The following is a 21998-nucleotide window of genomic DNA, read 5'->3' on the forward strand; positions in this document are numbered from 1 at the left end:
TTCTTGTTAAATTATATGAATTTCTTATGAACCAAATTATGCTCATTTAAAATGTGTTTCTTAAATTTATGCTATTAAACATAGTAACCATAAGTATGTTGTGATTGAAAAATAAAAACTAAGTATAGAACTAAAATAAACGAAAAATGTTTTTTTTTACAAAGTTATTTTTACAAGATTGAGACCCATAAAAGGGGATCTCAAATGTGGTATCTAAACAAGCTTCAAAATCTTGGGCTTAAAAATCCACCTACACCTTTAAAAGGTTATATTATTTTTTTATTGCATTAAAGGGGTGGGTAAATGACTTAACCACCTAAGGTATTAATTGGGGCAGGGGGTGCAATGGGGTAGGTGCAAGAGGTAAGGTGTTAGTGGCTAAAGGATCATGAAGGAGAATTAGGTGCCACTAATTAGGGTGGTGGGTGGGGGATGGGAAACCATTTTGGCATGGAAAAGTGGGGGAAAGGAAGTGGGGCATCAAGAGTGTGTTTTCTATAAGAACTTGAACACACTACAACTACAGTCTAGACATGGGCTAGGAGGGCAAGGGAGCCTATGGAATATCTCTACAATAGGAAGCTAGATAGGAGGTTTCTAGTTAGAAGGGTGGCATATTCAGTCGGGTGGTCCCAGAGGAACACTGCAACCAAACCAATATAACCATGTTTTTTTCTTGTTACTTTTTATTGTTAAATTATATGAATTGCTCATGAATCAAATTGTGTTCTCTTAAAATATGTTGTTAAACGTATGCTACTAAACATAGTAATGATAAATATGTTGTGAATGAAAAAGAAAAACAAAGTATGAAAGAGAGGTTCAAAATATTGGGCATAAAAATCCACCTACACACCTATGCACGAGTACGTCAACCCCAAAATTTCTTCCTACTTGCAAAAGATGGGGATAAAAAGAAAACCTTAGGTCATAATGGAGACATTTAGAAAGTATATCATAAGAATTGTAAGGAAAATAGACAACTATTTTGTTGGGAGAAAAAAATGTTAATAAACCATTATCCAAATGTATGAATGAAGCAACAACCAAAACTCATTGAATACCTGGTAAGAGTTAGACTTAATATAACAAATGTGACTAAAAGTACAAGCCTTCTATTAGATAGAATTTCCTCAACAATTCTCAATGCTCTTAACCCATAGGCCTGCCCAAGACATATGGAAAATGGTGTTTGTGATGGTGGCTACTTAACCTAGAAAATGCACAATACAAATATGCAAAACAAAAGTAAGAAGGAGAATCATATGCACCTTATCATGGAGGGTGGCTATTTGACAATTGCAGTGATTCAATTCCTTGAGATTTTGGCTCCGTGAATCTTGTTACCTACGACTAACATACAAACAATAACCTTTGATTCTATGTTCCTACATACTAAAGTTAGCATTAACTTTATGAAAACTCAAATACAAACAAAAATAATATCAATTAATACTATGTTGGTACGGGGGGAAGTATATGCCTTCATTATACCAATGGTGTTAACAATAGTCGCTCCCTTCATAGTCCCTATTCGTATATTCTACTCTCACGATAGATCACTGTCAAGGTAAACAATATTCTAGAACTTATTGCAAGGAGAAAACAGGTCCTCATTCTCACAACATTCCATTACATAAACTTTCCTCCCTTTGCTCCGTGGAAAGTATTGTTGATATAGATGGGTTTGAAGTAGTGATCAAATGTATATATACACTTGTTTGAACCTATTTGATATGGTGTTTTCATCCTTATCTTCTAGAACTGATCAATTTTGACCTTTTCTACCCTTATCCATTTGCTCTGCCAGCCCTATCTACTTCAACTCTCTTTTGTTGTGTAAGTAAAGCATTTCAACTCTCCCTACAAGTGTTCTAGGCTGTTGAAGAGGAAAACCACTAGTAAACCCAAGGGAGTGTCACTTTGAGCTATCATAAACCTGTATTGTGACATTTTGAGTTGTAATATATTCTCCCTAATGTATGAGATTAGAAGAGAAGTTGATGGTTGAAACAAATTACAATAGTCTCAATGGGTACAATAGATGGAGGGAGCCAAGGATGTGGAACCTGTAAAATACTACAAAATTCATAGAAAAATACAAATAATATATATCCCCAAGGTAGGTATACCCATTCTTGGTACTAAAAGAATAGAGCATGGGCACCCACAAAACATACTACAAACTCATGTCAGCAAGGACAGATCATGATACATTGTAGATCGTTGTCAAATTAGATATTTTCTTTTTTAAGAAGTGGGTATGATTCTTCATTCATATTAGATATTAGTAGGGCTAAAGATACCAATGTCAGTGCCCAAATGATGGCCCTCAAAGTATATAATACATTCTCCAACGTAGCTTGGGGGAGGCAATGTGCTTGAGTGAGATAGCCCCATGCCCCAAGGTCTTTGGCTCATCCAAATTGCATGAATCACTACATGCAAATGAATGAGATGATATCGAGCATGTGGGAAGACTATCTAATTACCAAGTGGTAAGGAATCCCTTTAACATACATGAGGAAGACCACCACTAATGAAAATGGTTCTCAATTTATCTAACACAATTTATCGAGTGTGAATTCAAATGAACTAATGTCGAGCACTTATAAAATTAGTTAACATGGGCCAGTAAATGAAACCCATTATCAATAGCGATGAATCCTTCCACTGAGGATAAAAAGCTCCAAGGTACTAGATTGTTTCTATATATGCACCCTAAATAAAGTGTTGTCAATGATGGGAAGAGATCCATCAAAGGAGGCCCTTGGTGTACCCCGCATCATTCAACATGAAACTAACACCAGGATGAGGTCACTTATGGTAGAAAATGAAGAAATGATGCACGACTGATATAGGGATGAACACCGCGAAATGTAGGACAATATTGCAAATGGCTGACTCTAACTAGGACTTCCCTTGAACATATAACAACATGAAACAAGTGCTTATTTGACAACTTGGACTGAAGAATACCATACAAACACAGTGCTGACATAAGAGGCATCACCATAGCCTAGGGACTAGAAGGGTAACCAATAGGGTGAGATATTGACTCAATAATAGAGTGGCTATGCTAATGATGTGGTTCTAAAGCCAGGAAAAGACAAAACGTAAGAGTATGACTCAAACAAGTGCCATGTTCAAGGGAGTCACAACGACCATGATAAAATGAAGAGAAATAGGCTCTTCCACCCTTTTCCCTTTTTGTATAGATGATCCCCTTCAAATTTTAATGCGCATGAAGGAGAATACAAGTGAGATTGATAGTTACTTTTCAATTTAGTCTTGATGAGATTGAAAAATAGCTAAAAGAATACTCAAATCAGTGTCTTTTTCATGAGTTTTATAATGAGGTCAAAAAAGAGATAATTGTGCACTCATGTATTTCTTGTGGTTTAACGAACATGAGAATAGGGAAGAGCTTGCTTGCCAAATTTACTCTTGACTAACAAGTAGGAAAGAATGGAAAGAATTTGACATCTTCAAGTGATTTAATGAGCATGAAAAGAGTGCAAAAGAAGCTCAAGATTTTCATTGTTTAATGAGCATGAAAATAAGAACAAAATAAAGCTAATTGTAGATAGACAAGCGGTATCATTGTATGGATTTAGTTTCTATGCTAACAAAATTTACCTAAGAAAAGCAAGAGAAAATTGCAAAGTGTATGGATATGGAAATATACTTATCGCATTGATCTATCTGAAAGGGTGAGAGAGGTTGCAAGATGGAGGTAAGGTTAATGTGAATGAAAGAGATCGAGCATGGCTACAAAGGTGGGAAGTGTGATGAAGTCAAGCAACGTTATGATAAAGTCTAGAAAGACATTGAATATCATAGGCATAGGTGACCAAAAATTAAAAATAAAAGGAGTAGGGATCCCCCTGTATGGGTTATAGATGGCTTGAAATAAAAGACAAAGAGAGGCATGAGGCTCAATTTTGATGTCATGGTGGGCTCTAAAGAGGATCCGTAGACCTGCAAGTAAATGTATCATGGGCACCAACGTAGAAATCGAGTGCTAATCTAGCTCACCCATGAAGGGTAGGTTTTGTTATCACAAAATCGTGTACTAAGGGCTGCTACTTAGCAAGATCTCATGCAACTATTTCAAACCAGGCTTTAGACTAAGGCTTAGCCTCCTTAGTCAGAGAGGGCTCTCTCACAGATTTTTGATATGAATTAATAACAAGAAAAGATGGCTAACTCTTCAAACAGTACATGAAAATAAGCTGGTTGGAACAACAAAATAACACTTCTTCCATTGGGCTCATGGAGTCAAACACCTCTGTAGTAAACTATTAACTACTCAATCATGGAAGCCAAGGCATATAATGTTTAAACACTCAGAACATCTCTCAAAAAGAACCTCAACTCATAAATATACACAGGAAATCTGAGCACTAGGTGAATTCAGAGTGATTGCATATCTATTGAGATGTAAAACAGAAAGGATAAAGACAAAACCACATATATTCTGAGCCTTTGAACACAAGATGAATCTTGGGAAGAAAAAGTAATCTTTCTGTTACTGTCAAAAGTCTTTTACATTAGCCAATATAAAAACTCTGTTTTTTTCATAAATCTCCAACCCCCATTACCTCAGAGTTTTCACTATATATAGGAAAACAAACTAAACTACTTTGAGTCTCCTCCTCCAGCATGAGGGGAGCTCGATGACCTATCATTAACTACCCTTATCTATTTTAAACAAACTCATTAAATACATAAAGTATTGAGCTGTAATTACAAAGAGTCCTAATCACACTAAAACTCTAACTTCATCTCCTCGTATGCCTGATTCCTTTCTTGATCTTTTACAGCTGTCTTTTGTTGGTTAGGCTCAAGATGATTGAGCTACAAATGCAAGGAACGCTGACTTTGGATACCTGTAAGCGCTGATGGATCATTTATCTTCAGGATCAAAACACCTATTTTTAAGGTCCCTGTCTCCTACCATCCTCCGAAAATGTAGCAGCATGTTCCCAACTCTTTAATAACTCAAAGTATGGAACGCTGCTACCAAACACCATGTCTCCAGATGAGCTGTAGGCTGTATTGATGTACAGGTGTCTCTCTTCTAACATTCATGGTCAAACTGTTTATTCTGCATTGAAAACATCACCTACAGCAGTTTCGTAGCGCGCTACGAAACTGCTGTGTGATTTAAAAAACACAGTCTTCCTCTAAACTCCTCACAAAATTGAATAGCTGCTGTTTGCTAAGCTTCACGGTTGCCATTTGAAGGATACTGCCATCATAGACAAACCCACTGGTTGCAGCTGTTGCTATTGGTCATTAAGAAAAAAAAAAAACTACCCTGTTGGTGGCTTCCTTTAGATATGCTTGTTGATGTGTTGCTTTCAGCAGATGAGTCATCACATGAGCCACTAGAAATGTCTTGAAAAGATGTTTCTGAAGCTTTCTTACAGGATATAGTATCTGTAGGTTGGGAGGTTTTATTTTGAGAAACTTCTCCAGTTTCCAGATCTCGAAGGGAGGCAATGATTGCTTCCATGACCATCCTTTCTTCATCATTTATTGAAATTGAAACTCGAGCAAATCTATCCAAAGGACAGTCAGAAACTTGGTTGCCTGTGGGAAATGCTGCTACAATATCAATACAATTTTTGTCAAGGATGCTGTCACTGCTTTTATCGCATTTATTGGATGTACCTTCAGCATCGCTGTTTTCTTTCCTCTCCTGTCCACTTAAGTCCTTTGCGTGGATGATGCCTACAGTTTTTCTGATTTGTCTGGAAATTCAAAAGGTACCTCAGTTCTACTCATTTGCCACCTAGAGCGAAAATGATCAATGGCATCTTCGGTGGTGTCATTTTGTGTGGATCCTGGACCTCCAATAATTTCATGCAACACATTCTCATCCAGATTTCCTAATTCATCGAAGTAGTCATATAAACTTTCAGAAGCATGTTGTTCAATCAAATCATCTGGAGGATGCAAGACATTATGAAAGAAAATGCTTATTGAATCATAATAGAATGGTGGTCGTGGAGAGTTGTGGTCACCCTCAAACTTGATGATGTTTTTATCACCAGCATATGGGTTATATATGAGATCTGAATGATGAGGCTGAATAAAAAGGTCCCCTGTGCCATGTCCAAATAATGCAGCAATAAAAAACTTTGTCGCTATCTTAACAACATCAAGATCCATGATATCAAAATGCGCCTTCCTCTGGATTACCTTTCGCATATATTGAACTACAACTTTAACAGTGAACTTTGGGAGGCGAATCTTGTACACATCAACCAGCTCCATACATCAAGCTTGTTACAGCCCAGAGAAAGATTTTCGTTTCTTCTTTAAAGCCCTGCAAACTTCATCTGGAACCGGTTTATGGATATCCTTATAGAGTCCGCTCATAGTTGTTCACAATACCCATTCGCTTTAATGCCATAAGTCTACTGTATGGATTACTGTCTATTACTTCAGATTTCATATCCTTCACTTTTAGGTGTCACATAGCTACACCTTTTACAGTCGTGGAAATCTGCTCTGCATGATGTTGCAACTTGGTAAGCTGAGGAGGCAAATGTGGAACAATATCATGGGCATGAGAGACACGTATATGTTTTGATACAAATGTATTATCAAAATCAGCAAACACCGAATTTCCAATACGAGGCTGCCCAAAGGTCACAACTTGGACACCCTTTGCTCCATAGTTTACCGTAAGCTCAAGTGCGCAAAAGGAAGCCATAGCTCCACCCATTTAATGCCCTGTAATCATAATGGATAGTGCATTATTCCTCTTCTGGATTTTCTCTACCGCTTCTAAAATCCTCGGACGCGATGTTGTATTATGGTAGGCAGAATAAAATCCTTGATGTACCATTGAACCAGACATGCCAGGGTAATTAAGATCAAGCTGCTTGAAAAGCAAATCTTCTACCCAGTTCCGAATGCTGTTCTCTTGTGTACCCCTAAATGCAATGACAATGGCCCCAAGGTCTTCTGCTACACCCACAAATGCTTGAAGGCAATGTTCTACATCCACTATGAGTTCTATCAGCTGGAAGTTCTTTGTCGAACCACTGCATCTCGAACAAGTCCAAGAGATAAGAGCATTCAGGTCACTCATATACACCGTAGATGTATATTCTGCAAGAATCTTGGCAACCGTGCGATTATAGATGTGTCCATGACGTTTGGGAACCAGAATCCCTGTCCTCAAATCTCTTCCTGCACAAAGTATAGGGCTGCACAGAACCAACAGAATGAAAATTTTGAGATTTTCCCACCGCCAAGAATGAATCATAGACCACCGCAACTTTTGCTTGTACAACTGTCAACCATCTCTTTGCAAGCACCCATATTATGATATGTTGCATTACCGCCAACTTGGAACATGAGTGATACAGAAGGCAGCTTATTTCCATTCCTTACACATAAGCAGGAAGAACATATTGTGACCGTCATGCAAGACCTTACACATGCTATTCCCGTAAAATTCTTGCAGAACTATGACAGCTGGGATGAGATGTGCTATGAATCAGCACGAATTTCCCATTTCGTAGCGCAGTTAGTGCAAACTCAATGTTTTCCGCTACGAAATCACCTAAACCGAGCTGCGCTGCGAAACTGATAGAAAGTATTTATGTGCCTTTGACAAACCATTGAACTGATGTGAAAAATTTAAAATTTTTTCTTGAGTGATAACAGGTTTTACCACACAAATCACGACGTGGAAAAAGGCATGGTTAATGTTGCAACCTGATAGGGTGAGACCTAAGGCACATTGAAACGATATGGAAAAGATAAAAAAATTAGTGTCAATATTGATGTGAATCCTAACCCAATTGTTATTTTGAAAAGTATAGCTCAAGTCATAAGGAATTGTGATACAAACTTCATGTTCTTTTCCAATAGAGAACCAAAAAATCCTTACATAATCATTAGTAGCATGATAATATAGTGAAAAAACATTAAAAATACCCCCAAGAATGAAATATAGAACAAAAATACATTAAAAATACTCCCAAGAATGAATTTGAATATATTAATATTTTTGTATATTTACAATAAATGTATATTACAATGTTTTTCCTTTTGTGGAAAAGTTTACATTGGTTAAATTGGGCAATCCTTTAAAGATTGTGTCATGGAACATACATAGATGACACCAACCACAACTGCATCACTAAATCTTTCATTTTTGAACATTTATTTTAGCTCTAACCATTTAATTTTTTACAAACAAACTAAAATCTTGGCCATAGCTCTTTGTTATACCTCTTGCATTATCCTTGATCTGAATATGTAAACTTGAAGATTTTTAACAATTTGCAAGAGAAAATTATGTGCTTTGGGTAGAGGACCAATTTACTAAACACATTAAACAAGTGAATTTAAAGAAAATTTACAGCCAAACAGATACAAAATAAGAATATCTGAAACACAACATAGAACATGATAAAAGAGTTCACCCCTCTCGGGCTACATCTCCTGGTCAAGCTTCCAATGTAGGGCCTCTTTCATTAAGTGATCATAAGTTTGTTTACATGATTTTTCATTATTCAAACAACAAAAATGATGTCTTACAATGGATTTAGCACTGTCAGAAACCCCCAATTGGGTTCTTTCTGCTCCTCATTTCACCAAAATTTGAGTAAGTTATGCATGTTACAAGTTTTCCCCAAATTATATGGCTAGTCATTCTATAATTCGACCCAAATCTGGCTTGAGCACCCCAAACCTGGGAACGGTGTACAAACCTGGCCTACACTCCTGCCCGATGGGCAAAATTGTAGGATCGTTAATCCGCACATTAAGCCCCCAGTTCAAAAAAACTTGATCACATTGGCACATACGACCACATTGGGGGCCGAGATTCCAGGGTCTAACTCCACCAACCTTTTAAGCACCTATGATAAGGCACCACTCCTGGTCACATTGGGTCTCGGTGACCTGGAGCTAGCCCCCTTATCTCCTTCATGCCTACAGTCCTGTGGCTTGGGGGTTGGCTCCCTCCTCCTTTCTGTGCACCCAATGTTATGCGGTTCCATGTGACCCCGAGGCTAGACCCTTAAACTTTATTGCCACGGTTCTTTGCATTGGGCTTTGACTGTGTTGTTTGTGGGGTGTTGTGGTCATGGGTCGGGCTAATGCTAGCCCCTTGGCCCCTCCGCCTGCAGTCTCGTGGGCACTGGGGTGAACAGGGGCTAGGGTTTTTCCTAGCCTCCTCCCCCATATGTGCTACCAGTAAACTTTAAATAACACCCATTTGCCATATTTATTAAGCAACAATTGTGGCACGGTGGTGGAGCATTGTGCTACCACTCTGGAGGTTTGATGTTTGAATCCCATGGAGGCCCGATATGGCTATAAACCATTTTTTTCTAAATAAAAGGAGGACATGTCATAGCCACCGATTAGCCCACATCGCTCTTCCTCATTGGTCCATCACAACAACCAATGAACCAATAAAAAACCACCATACACGAGCCAATAAGAACAAGACAAGTGTCATCCATCCATAGGTCCTCATAAACACAGTCAAATGCCCAATCAACATACAAACTGCTTATTAGGTGTATTTGCAACTTCAACTTTTAAAATTTTAGTTGTTTGGAAAATAGACTATAACATGATATCAGGAGCATATGATATCGGTTTTGAGTGAAATGAGTTGCATTGGATTTAGATCATCAAAATATATTTATTCTTTCAGGTTTCAAGCACTATCGCACACTTGATTTTTGAGCACTAAATTGATCCCCTGGATAACTCCTCCCCATTGGGAGCTTTTAGACCTCCAAAAGCTCATTTTTAGTCAACAATTAGATGAGGGTACAGTTCCCTCACCTTTCCAACCTCAATATAATTATCTTTGCTTTCATTTGTCACTTTGAGCTTTTCATGAAAGTACACCATTTTCCCTGATATTGGAGTCCTTATCTTGCTGTCAAAGATGACATCTTTCTACAATTTTCCAAGATACGCAGAACAAAAAACTTCCCTTGAAGGAATTTGAACATTCCCTCCTTAATCTTCAATCAATGGAAACTTAAACAATTTTAATTTTCTTTCACCTTGAACATTTTCGTCATGACGATGCTTAGCATGTCTATCCTTGCACTTGGCTTGACTCTTTACCAAATGTGATCGCCATTTCCATGCACCATCCTTCTTCAAAGCCAAAAAATTATGAAACCCAAAGGAAGATATTTTGGGACAAATGTCTTCTTTTTCAAATAGACTTTGCATTTCCTTTTTGACCTCTACATGCTTTAACATTGTCTTCTTGTTCATATCAATGTTCAACAATGAAGCAACATGCTCCAATTGCACTTCATTTTGTTTACCCCTTTTAGGAGGCAAATTATTAGAATCTTGAAACATCTTGTCACATGAATTAGAAACCTAAACGATATCAGATTTTGAAGTTGATTCATATCCTTGAAATGCTTTAGGTTCTTCAACATCTTTGTGCTTGAACATTAATAATTCAAAATTCTAACTAACATTCACAATCCTCTTCATTTTTCTAGCATTCATAAGAGATAAACTCAATTTATTGTTATGCGCTCTAACAATGTATTCAATCCCATTCTTGAACAGATGATATTTTCTCTCATGGCGATGAAAAATAGCTCTCTTATCATAAAGATGTAGACTTCCCATAACAATACCACATATATCAAGCGGAACTACATCAAGTTCAACCTCATCAAGAAAGTTTGCAGTGATTGCAAATCTAAGTTCATTTCTCTGTGACCTACAATTTTTCATTCTCACATACCCACCCTAAAGGATAATAAGGTTTAGGATGAGGAATTGTTTCTAAATTCAACTTCTTGATAATGTCTTCTGAAGTAAGATTTTCTCGTGAACCACATTAAACACTGTATCTATCTTGGTATGTTTTGAAATGACTCTAAAGTGGAAAATTTCTATTCTTGTTTTTTCATATTGAGTATCATTGAGACAATTTGAAGAACTAGTGCTTGCAATGTCCTTACCTTTCAAACCCATGGTTATGATCTTTGATTCTGTTGAAGAATCTAGGGCTAATGTAATTAATGAGGTTCTTCTTAACATGATAACTATTTGTGAGGTGTTTTTCATTTTTCTTCTTATTCTTATCTTTGCTTATTATTATTAGAGTGTGTTTTATTTAGTTCATCAAATAGATACCAAAACAAAGAGACGAGAACACAAGATGTTGGGATTCCATTAGGGCCAAAAACTCTCCCTCTTGGAGAGGAAAACCCACACAAAATTCTTCTTATAGAGATTCCATTTGACAAATACCAAGACCATGACCCTTGAACTACCATGCCACTCCAAGACCAAGACATCAATCATCTTCTTCATTTCTGTTGAGATCACCATCATTGTTACTTCATCATTGTTTCACTTATATCATTGTAGCCTTCTCACTGAATTCATCTCTACAAAACCATTATTATTGTTATATAATTATTTCACCTTGTTGCACTACCACCGAGATATTTGCTGCCTAGACCATGATTGTGACTAGGATCATGAATGTATCTTGAAGATATGTTGAGACTGTATGATCACTGAGATGCTCTTCTTCATGAATACTCTAAGACTCAGAGACAATGATCACTGTGATTGTGTTTATAGTATATATTCTGAGACAGAGTATTGAAATCCTTCTTATACTTATGCTGAGACTGTGAGATAGTATATACCTCTGTAATACCCATACAAGAACCTTAGAATTCTTCTCTCCAACTGAAATATTGTAACTCTGTTTTCATCTGAGTTTCCTATACTATGTTACTTGTCTGAGATTTCATGGAGGTATCTGAAGTTATCGCTGTAACTATGATCGAGATTCTATCCTCCTGCACTTCATGTACCCATCCGAGGTTGCAAACTATTCGGAGATTTCTGTCTGTAATTTCTGTGAAGTTCAGTGGGGACATGAGTTTGAACTATTGTGTCACTTCATTTGATCCGACATGACAATTATTTATGTCATTTTGCTAGCCGACTTGATGGTTATTTTCATTGTTTAACTTGTTGTGTTCTTCAAGAGGATTGCACTTGTCTTGGAGGGATGATCTAGACTCTAGGTTGACTCATATACATTACATAGAGTATGAAATTAACCCTTTGACATCCTAAGGCTCTCAATGGGATCCATATATAAAATAAACCTCTTTACCATGAAACCATTGCAATAAGTAATAATTAATAAATTCATTTTTCTTGTTTACAAAAACCAATGTCATGAATACCAAACCTAGTTACACTTTCTTCAACACTCCCTCTTAACTAGGGACGTATTCATGATGGTACTTGGTCATTCTCAATCTGAAGAATTTCTCCTAAGAAGAATCAGATTGGTAACCCATCTGTATAGCATCATAGTAACCAACATTGTTTCCATAACAAGCTCTTGACTGACAACTCTATCTCTCATTACATCAGAGCACAATGTTGGCGAGACCAATGACTATAGACACCTTCATCATTGTCTCTCAAGGTACATACCCACCCAGGTGTTCACTGAATATGATCTTCTAGGACTATTCTTATCTTGGGTTTCCAACCCTCAAAAGAATATTGATCCTCTTTCCTGCTCTTGTCTTGGATGCCCTACACATCCTCAAAGAGCATCGAATGCTAGATGATTACTCAATCCTCCATTATTTCTTCTAAAGTGAAGACAAGAATGTTGTGTCTATATATCCCTCTCAATTAGGGAGGATATCATGTGTCCTCATTTCTCTTCATGGCCTTCACCTAGACTTATGATCGTTAGTCCTGGTCTAGTGCATGACACATAAAATAGAAAAACACAAGCATCACTCCTTTTTAATCAAGGGTGATCCAATCCAAGCTCCCTTTTGATCAAGGACCTATCAGAGCTCCCTCTTAGCTAGGGACTCTTCTATGCATCAAAAACTTCTTTCTTATTGGGTCCTTCAGCTGCTTGATCAACTTCTCTCCTTGATGTCATGAAAATTAGTTGAGCTTCTTCCTTGTAGGGCAACAACCATCAATCACTTTCCTCACTTCATCATGTCATTCCTTTCTTCATGGAAAGTGCCATTCTTCATATCTGGAACCTTCTTTATATGACTACTTATTTATATGACTACTTCTTTCTCATCATGCTTCTTCCATCCACCACATGAATTCTAGTTGTACTTGTATTTACAACTCTTGTTCGATTAGCACTGCATTATCCATACTTTATTCAAGAAATCAAAATATCATATTAATTTAAATTAAAACCTTGCAGGATGGTTCTTGATCATGACATCTTCTTATAGGTATCGTCATCCTGCACACATATTAACACATCTCCCAAAGATATCCATTGTCAAGGGTCTTCATATTTTTCAAACTTTCATCAGGGTCTTCATATCTTTCTGAGATATTTCCTAGTCAAATCTTCTTTGTCTTTTGGATGTTGATTGCCTTCATCATGGTTGCATATCTCACGATCTCTTCCTTCCTCACACATTTCATTCCTACTAGCTTTCAATCAGAATTTCTTCATTGTAGTCAATCACCTCATACTTCATATGAGGACATATTATGTTGATTTCATCTAGTGTGACTTATGCCTTCCTAGATCCTTTCAGATTAGGAGACACTTTTTCTCTTGATCATGCTTCTGAAGATAGAATACATTATCCATGTTGCCTGCAACCATATGACATGAAATTATAATATTAAACACAAGCATACATACCTTATTTTACCTTCAGGTCATCAAGGCTTCTTCTAGTAGCTTCCTTGATTGAAAATATCTTCAATCCCTTGATGTGCTTCATGTCATCATATCATCATCTCATGGATTCCATAAGTTGGAGTTCTTGTTGAAACACTTGCTTCCTCTCTAGATTAGTGAACCCTCTGATGAGGATTCCATCAAAGAATTTTAAGGATATTGTATATCCCCAACTGGCAGATGTTTCCTTCTTAACTTGATGTATGACGAGCCTTGTCTAAGATGACTCCTTCCTTTCCTTCAATCACCACTGAGGTTCCCAAGAGCTATATCCTACATGTTTGTCTGCCATGGATTTTGTCCTTCATGATTCCCATATTGATCTCAAGAGCTCTTTTTTCTAATGCTTCCATGATGCCATGATGCATCTTATTATCAATGTCATATTTTATAAAACAAGATTTAGGAGCTTATGATAGGACCCTTTTGTGAGGGATATTATCTCAGTCATAGGATTTATTTGTTACCCCCTCTTTCCTTGGCCCTTTTCTTCACCTTCCTCCATATTTCAATGATATGAGCTTCCAAAATCTTTCTATAACATTTAATCAGCTATACATATTTTGTCTTGCTTTAGGACCAACGTTTCCTTTCCTTTTTGTACATGGATGAGTTATTTTAACCTTCAATATTTTTTCCATCAACTTGTCTTTCTCTAGCATAGAGACAACAAGTTTTTGAATGAGGTAACCTTCTTGTTCATGGACATTTGTTACCTTGCCTATTAGTTAGAACGATCATGTTTACCTTCCTTCCTAGATATTGTAGATGGGATCTTATGAAGATATCCTACATCCCTTTATACCCTTTTACTTTCATGAAGATCAGATTCCAGTGTGACCTTCTTCATTACACCTTCTAAGAGTGAGTTATTCATGTGGCAATTTTGAAAAGTATACCTCAAGTCATAATGAAATGTGATACAAACTTCGTGTTCTTTTCCAATAGAGAACCAAAAAATCCTTACATGATCATTAGAAACATGATAATATAGTGAAAATACATTAAAAATACCCCCCAATAATGAATTTGAACATATTAATATTTTTGTATATTTACAATAAATGTATATTACAATGTTTTTCCTTTTGTGGGAAAGTTTACATTGGTTAAATTGGGCAATCCTTTAAGGATTGTGTCAAGGAACATATATAGATAACACCAACCACAACTGCATCACTAAATCTTTCATTATTGAACATTTATTTTAGCTCTAATCATTTAATTTTTTACAAATAAACTAAAATCTTGGGCATAGCCCTTTGTTACACCTCTTGCATTATCCTTGATCTGAACATGTAAACTTGAAGTTTTTAACAATTTTCAAGTGAAAATTATGTGTTTTGGGTAGTGAATTTAAATAAAATTTATAGCCAAATAGAGACAAAATAAGCATATCTAAAACACATAACCAAAAACATGATAAAAGAGTTCACCCCTCTCATGGGCTACATCTCCTGGTCCAGCTTCTAATGCAGGGCCTCTTTCATTAAGTTATCATAAGTGTGTTTACATGATTTTACATTATTCAAACAACAAAAATGATGTCTTCAATGGATTTAACACTATCAAAAACCCCCATCTGGGTTCTTTCTTCACATCATTTCTCCAAAAATTGAGTAAGTTATGCCTGTTACAGGTTTTTCCCAAATTATATGGCTACTCATCCTATAATTTGATCAAAATTTGGCTTGAGCGCCCCAAACTTGGAACCGGCATGCAAGCCTTGCCTACAGTCCTACCTAATGGGTGAAATTGTAGGACTATTAATCTGCACATTAAGCTCCCAGTTCCAAAAAAATTGGTCACGTTGGTGCATATGACCACATTGGAGGTCGAGATTCCAGGGCCTAACTCTGCCAATTGTTTAAGAACCTCTGATAAGGCCGCTCTCCTGGTCACATTGGGTCTCGATTACTTGTAGATAGCCTCCTTATCTCCTTCATGCCTATTTTCCTATGGCTATCATGGGCATTGGGGTTGGCTCCCTCCTCTTTTTCATGTTCCCAATGTTATGGGATGCCATGTGACCCCGAGGTTAGCCCCTTAAACTTTATCGCCATGGTTCTTTGCATTGGGCTCTGACTGTGTTGTTTGTGGGGTGTTGTGGTCATGGGTCAGGCTAAGGCCTAGCCCCTTGGCCCCTCCAACTGTAGTCTCGTGGGCGCTGGGGTGGCCAGGGGCTAGGTCTTAGCCTAGCCCCCTCCCCCATATGTGCTACCATTAAACTTTAAATAACACCCATCTGCCATATTTATTGAGCAACACTTGTGGCACATAAAGGGAGCACTATGCTGCCACTCCAAGGTTTGTTGTTTGAATCCCATGGAGGCCCAATCTGGATATAAACCAAATTTTTCTAAATAAGAGGAGTCCACTTGGTAGCCACCGATTGGCCCACATCACTCTCCTTCATTAGTCCAACACAACAACCAGTGAACCAATAAAAAACCACCATAGACAAGGCAATAAGAACAATACAAGTGTCACCATTTGTAAATCCTCATAAACACAGTCAAATACCTAGTCAACATACAAACTGCTTATTGGGTGTACCTGCAACTTCAACTTTTAAAATTTTAGTTGTTTGGAAAATCGACCAGAACATGATATCGGGAGCATATGATATCGATTTTGAGTGAAACGAGTTACGTTGGATTTAGATCGTCGAAATATATTTAGTCTTTTAGGTTTCGAGCTCTGTCAGAAACTTGATTTTTGAGCACTAAATTGATCCCCTGGATAACTCCACATTGGAAGCTCTTGGACCTCCAAAAGTTCATTTTCAATCAACAATTAGATGAGGGTACAATTCCCTCACCTTCCAACCTCAATCTAATTAGCTTTTCTTGGATTTTTCGCTTTGAGCTTTTCATGAAAGTACATCACTTTCCCTAATTTTGGAGTCCTTAATCTTGTTGTCAAAGATGACATCTTTCTACAATTTTCCAAGATATGCAGAACAAAAAACTTCCCTTGAAGGAATGTGAGCATGCCCTCCTCGATCTTCAATCAATGGAAAATTAACAATTTCAAGTTCCTTTCACCTTGAAATTTGTCATCATGATGATGCTTAGCATGTCTAGCCTTGCACTTGGCTTGACTCTTTACCAAATGTGATTGCCATCGCCATGCACCATCCTTCTTCAAAGCCAAAAAATTATGAAACCCACAAGAAGATGTTTTGGGACCAATGTCCTCTTTTTCAATAGATTTAGCATTTTCTTTTTCACCTCTGCATGCTTTAACATTGGCTTCTTGTTCATACCAATGTTCAACAATGAAGCATCATGCTGCAATTGCACTTCATTTTGTTTACCCATTTTAGGAGGCAACTTTTTAGAATCTTGAAACATCTTATCACATGAATTAGAAACTTCAATGAAATCATATTTCAAATTTGATTCATATCCTTGAAAGGCTTTAGGTTCTTCAACATTTCTTTCCTTGAACATTAGCAATGCAAAATTCTAACTAACATTCACAATCTTCTTCATTTGTCTAGCATTCATAAGAGATAAACTCAGTTTCTTGTTATGCGCTCTAACAATGTACTCAATCCTATTCTTGAACAAATGATATTTGTTCTCATGGCGATGAAAAATAGATCTCTTATCATAAAGATATGGACTTCCCTTAACAATACCACATATAACAAGTGGAACTATATCAAGTTCAACCTCATCAAGAAAGTTTGTGGTGATTACAAATCTAAGTGCATTTCTTTGTCACCTGCAATTTTTCATTATCACATACCCAACCTAAAGGATAAGGTTTAGGATGAAGAATGGTTTCTAAATTCTACTTCTTGACAATGTCTTCTGAGATAAGATTTTCTCCTTAACTACATCAAACAGTGTATCTATTTTGGTATGTTTTGAAATGACTCTAATGTGGAAAAGCTCTATTCTTGTTTTTTCATATTGAGTATCATTGAGACAATTTGAAGAACTAGTACTTGCAATGTCCTTACCTTTCAAACATGTGGTTATGATATTTGTTTATGTTGAAGAATCTAGGGCTAATGTAATTAATGAGATTCTTCTTAGCATGATAACTAGTTGTCAGGTGTTTTTCAATTTTCTTCTTATTCTGATCTTCACTTATTATTATTAGAGTGTGTCTTATTTAGTTCATAAAGTAGTTACCAAAACAAAGAGACAATAACACAAGATGTTGGAATTCTTCCAAAGCCAAAAAATCTCCCTCTTGGAGAGGAAATCCCACACACAATTCTTCTTATGGAGATTCGAATTGACAAATACCAAGACCGTGACCCTTGAACTACTATGCCACTCAAGACCAAGAAATCAATCCTCTTCTTCATTGATGTTGAGATCATCATCACTGTTGCTTCATCATTGTTTCACTTAGATCATTGCAACTTTCTCACGGAATTAATCTCTACAACACCATTATTATTGTTACATCATTATTACACCTTGCTGCATTACCACCGAGATCTTTTTTGCCTAGACCATGTTGTGACTACGATCATGATTGTATCTAGAAGATATGCCGAGATTGTATGATGATTGAGATCCTCTTCTTCATGAATACTCTAAGACTGTAAGGCAATGATCTCTATGAATATGTTTATAATATATGTTGAGATAGAGTATTGAGATCCTTATACTTATGCTGAGACTGTGAGATAGTATATACCTTTGTAATGCCCATCTGAGAACCTTAGAGTCCTTCTCCAACCACAATATCTTAACTCTTTTTTCATCTGAGTTTCCTGTACTATATTACTTATCTGAGATTTCACGAAAGTATCTAAAGTTATCACTGTAACTATCACCGAGATTATATCCTCTTGCACTTCCTATACCCATCCGAAGTTGTAGACTAGTTCAAGATTTCTATTTGTACCTTCTGTGAAGTTTAGTGGGGACATGACTGTGAAATGTTGTGTCACTTCATTTGAGCAACCTTGCCTTTCCTTTCTGTCTTGCTTCAGGACCAACCTTGTCTTTCCTTTCTGCACATGGTTGAGTTCTTTTAACCTTGAATATTTTTCCCATCAACTTGTCTTTCTCTAGCATATAAACAACAAGTTGCTGAATGAGGTAACCTTCTTGTTCATGGACATTTGTTACCTTGCCTATCAGTTAGAACGATGATGATTATATTCCTTCCTAAATCTTGTACATGGGATATTATGAAGATATCTCACATCCTTTGATACCCTTTTACTTTCATGAAGATCAGATTCCATGTGACCTTTTTCATTACACATTCTAAGAGTGAGCTTTTCTTTGATGTCTCCAATATTTCTATATGAGGGGATCTTTCATAAGTATCCCTTTCCATGAATTCAGAGGAGGCCTTTTTGATGGCTTCGGCTATTTAGAGGACTGTGTATATCCTCCTTCTTCGTGCAAGGAATATTGATGACCCATCCAACCTATAGATGTCCTTGCAATCATGAAGTCAGTTAACCAAGTTTATAAATTGAAAATATGCTTACTTGTCATGTGAAGATGAAATCTTCACCTTGATTTCTTTGAGGATGGTTGAAGAAGATATATGAGGGCTTCTTCTTGGATGATCTTCTTCTTAGATAAGGAGATGATCCTTGCTTGATTATAACCTTGAAGATGACAATGCCTTCTTCTGTAGGGTAGGTATGGACTACTTAAATATTTTCCAAGATGATAAGATCTTGATTTTGAGGTCCTTTGAGTTTCATAGATTTGTAGATATCTTGATGATATTCTTGGTGATATTTTGATGATGGTGATGTGGAGACACAAGTTCTTGATGTGGGGTTACCTTAATGTTGTATACTGCTTGTTGTAGACTTGATTCTTTAATCTTGACAAAAACCTTGAACTTGTTTTGATGCCCTTCGTGAAGGTTGATCCTTGTATGTCTCTTTTGATGCCTTTCCTTCGACTTCAACACCTTATCTCTGATACCATGTTGAAGAATCTAGGGCTAATGTAATTAATGAGATTATTCTTAGCATGATGACTATTTGTGAGGTGTTTTTCAATTTTCTTCTTATTTTGATTTTCACTTACTATTATTAGAGTGTGTCTACTTTAGTTCATCAAATAGATACCAAAACAAAGAGACAAGAACATAAGATGTTGGCATTCTGCCAGGGCCAAAAACTCTCCCTCTTGGAGAGGAAAACCCGCACAAAATTCTTCTTATAGAGATTCCAATTGAAAAATACCAAGACCATGACCCTTGAACTACTATGTCAATCCAAGACCAAGACATCAATCCTCTTCTTCGTTCCTGTTGAGGTCATCATCAATATTGCTTCATCATTGTTTCACTTATATCATTACAACCTTCTCACTGAAGTCATCTCTACAACACCATTATTATTGTTACATCATTATTGGACCTTGCTGCACTACCACCGAGATCTTTATTGCCTAGACCATGATTATGACTATGATCATGGTTGTATCTAGAAGATATGCCAAGACTATATGATCATTGAGATCATCTTCTTCATGAATACTCTAAGGCTATGAGATAGTGATCATTGTGACTGTGTTTATAGTATATATGCTGAGATAGAGTATTGAGATCTGTGAGATAGTATATACCTCTGTAATGCCTACTGGAGAACCTTAGAGTCCTCCTCCAACTGAAATACTATAACTTTGTTTTCATCCGAGGTTCCTGTACTATGCTACTTGCCTGAGATTTTAGGGAGGTGTCTGAAGTTATCGTTGTAACTATCACCGAGATATTTTCCTACTACACTTCCTGTACCCATCCAAAGTTGTAGACTAGTCCGAGATCTCCGTCTGTACTTTCTGCGAAGTTTAGTGGGGTATTTATAGTGGTTATGCCTCCATAAATAAGCCGACGTGAGTGTGAACTGTTGTGTCACTTCATTTGAGCTGACATGACTATTATTTATGTCATTTTGTTGGCCAACTTGACTATTCTTTTCACTGTTTATCTTGTTTCCTTCTTCAAGAGGATTGTTCTTGTCTTGGAGGGTTGATCTATACTCTAGGTTGACTCATATACATTACATAGAGCATGACATTGTCTCTTTGACATCCTAAGGCTCTCAATGGGAGCCATATATAAATAAACCTCTTGCTCATGAAACCCATGCAACAAGGCCATAATTAATAAACTCATTTTTCTTGTTTACAAAAATCAATGTCATGAAGACCAAACCTAGTTACGCTTTCTTCAATAGTTTCATCCCCAGAGTCAAAACCTAAATCTTGTTGTGTAGTTGCAGCAATCTTGTATTTCTCCTTGTTATTATACTTTTTGGGCCTCTTTTCACGATGAAATTTCAAACAATGGTCTTCATGATGGCCTTCTTTAGAACGTTCTTTCCATGTGATTTTTTCTCCTTCTTTCTTAATTGTGGCATTCTTTTTTATCTTTTCCTTTAAATATCTCTTTTCCTTTTTCTCCATACTTGAATGACTTCTCACTAGTTTCTTCAAAAACATTTTTCCCTCTTGCCTCTAAATGAGTTTCATGTACACAAACTTCATCTAGTTTTGTAGGGTTAAACATGAGAATGGTATGTCTCAAGTAACTATGTAATCCTCCAATGTATTTGGGCAAAGTATCTTGAGAGGACAAATCTATACCCAAAATAAAATCTCTTTTCCTAAATTCTTGAGTATAAGATTGCACATTTTTCCCCTTAGCTTGCCTAAAGTTTGGTCAACCCATAATAGATTTCTTCATGTATGGTAATGGATAAAATTTCCTTCTTATTGCAACAAAAAAATCATTCCAAGAGGATAAAACCTTACCATGTTTCTTCATGTACTCTTGAGTTTTGGCTTCCCACCAAATAAGTGTTGCACCTTCCAATATAAGAGAAGAAAGCTCAATTTTGGTCTCATCATCCTTAATTATTTTTATTCTACACTACACTTCAATATGATAAATCCATTATCTCATTTCTTAGCATCTACCTCTCCATTGTACATAGACAATTCAAACATAATATCAAGTTTTAGCAAAGGCGTTTTACCGTGTCCTTTTGGAGAATTTGGAGGTGTTTGTTTTTGTGAAAGGGTAGAATAAGTAGAAGAAGATGAGGATGAAGATGAGGATGAGGATGATGGAGGTGAAGGTGTTGGTTTGTCACCATTCCCTCCATTCCCTTTTTGAGGCATGTCTATTTTTCCTCCATCTCCTTTTGGATTTTTTGATCTCTCTTCATACAAACTTGCATTTGTCTCTTCATAAAGAACCTTTACCATTTTAGAAATCTCAAAGAATGCTTTTATGAAAGTTATTT

At 36.7% G+C, this 21998-nt stretch overlaps 1 protein-coding gene and 1 pseudogene across 1 annotated transcript; both read right to left on the reverse strand.

The window, feature by feature from the left end:
- Nucleotides 1-5739: 5739 nt before the first annotated feature.
- On the reverse strand, nucleotides 5740-6285 carry LOC149191038 (uncharacterized). Its single transcript, XM_089410644.1, has one exon. It carries the CDS (start codon nucleotides 6283-6285, stop codon nucleotides 5740-5742), a length of 546 nt encoding a protein of 181 aa, XP_089266770.1.
- Nucleotides 6286-6484: 199 nt separating this feature from the next.
- On the reverse strand, nucleotides 6485-7285 carry LOC149191039 (lipase-like; annotated as a pseudogene).
- Nucleotides 7286-21998: the final 14713 nt, after the last annotated feature.

Source organism: Pinus tabuliformis, chromosome 3_1, assembly GCF_031772625.1.
Source record: "Pinus tabuliformis cultivar Carrire ecotype Pingquan chromosome 3_1, CPIR1, whole genome shotgun sequence".
Lineage (NCBI taxonomy): Eukaryota > Viridiplantae > Streptophyta > Pinopsida > Pinales > Pinaceae > Pinus > Pinus tabuliformis.

Bases quoted from the DNA above. Each gene is read 5' to 3' on its own strand.
- LOC149191038 (XM_089410644.1), bottom strand. From the start codon at position 6,285: ATGGAGCTGGTTGATGTGTACAAGATTCGCCTCCCAAAGTTCACTGTT.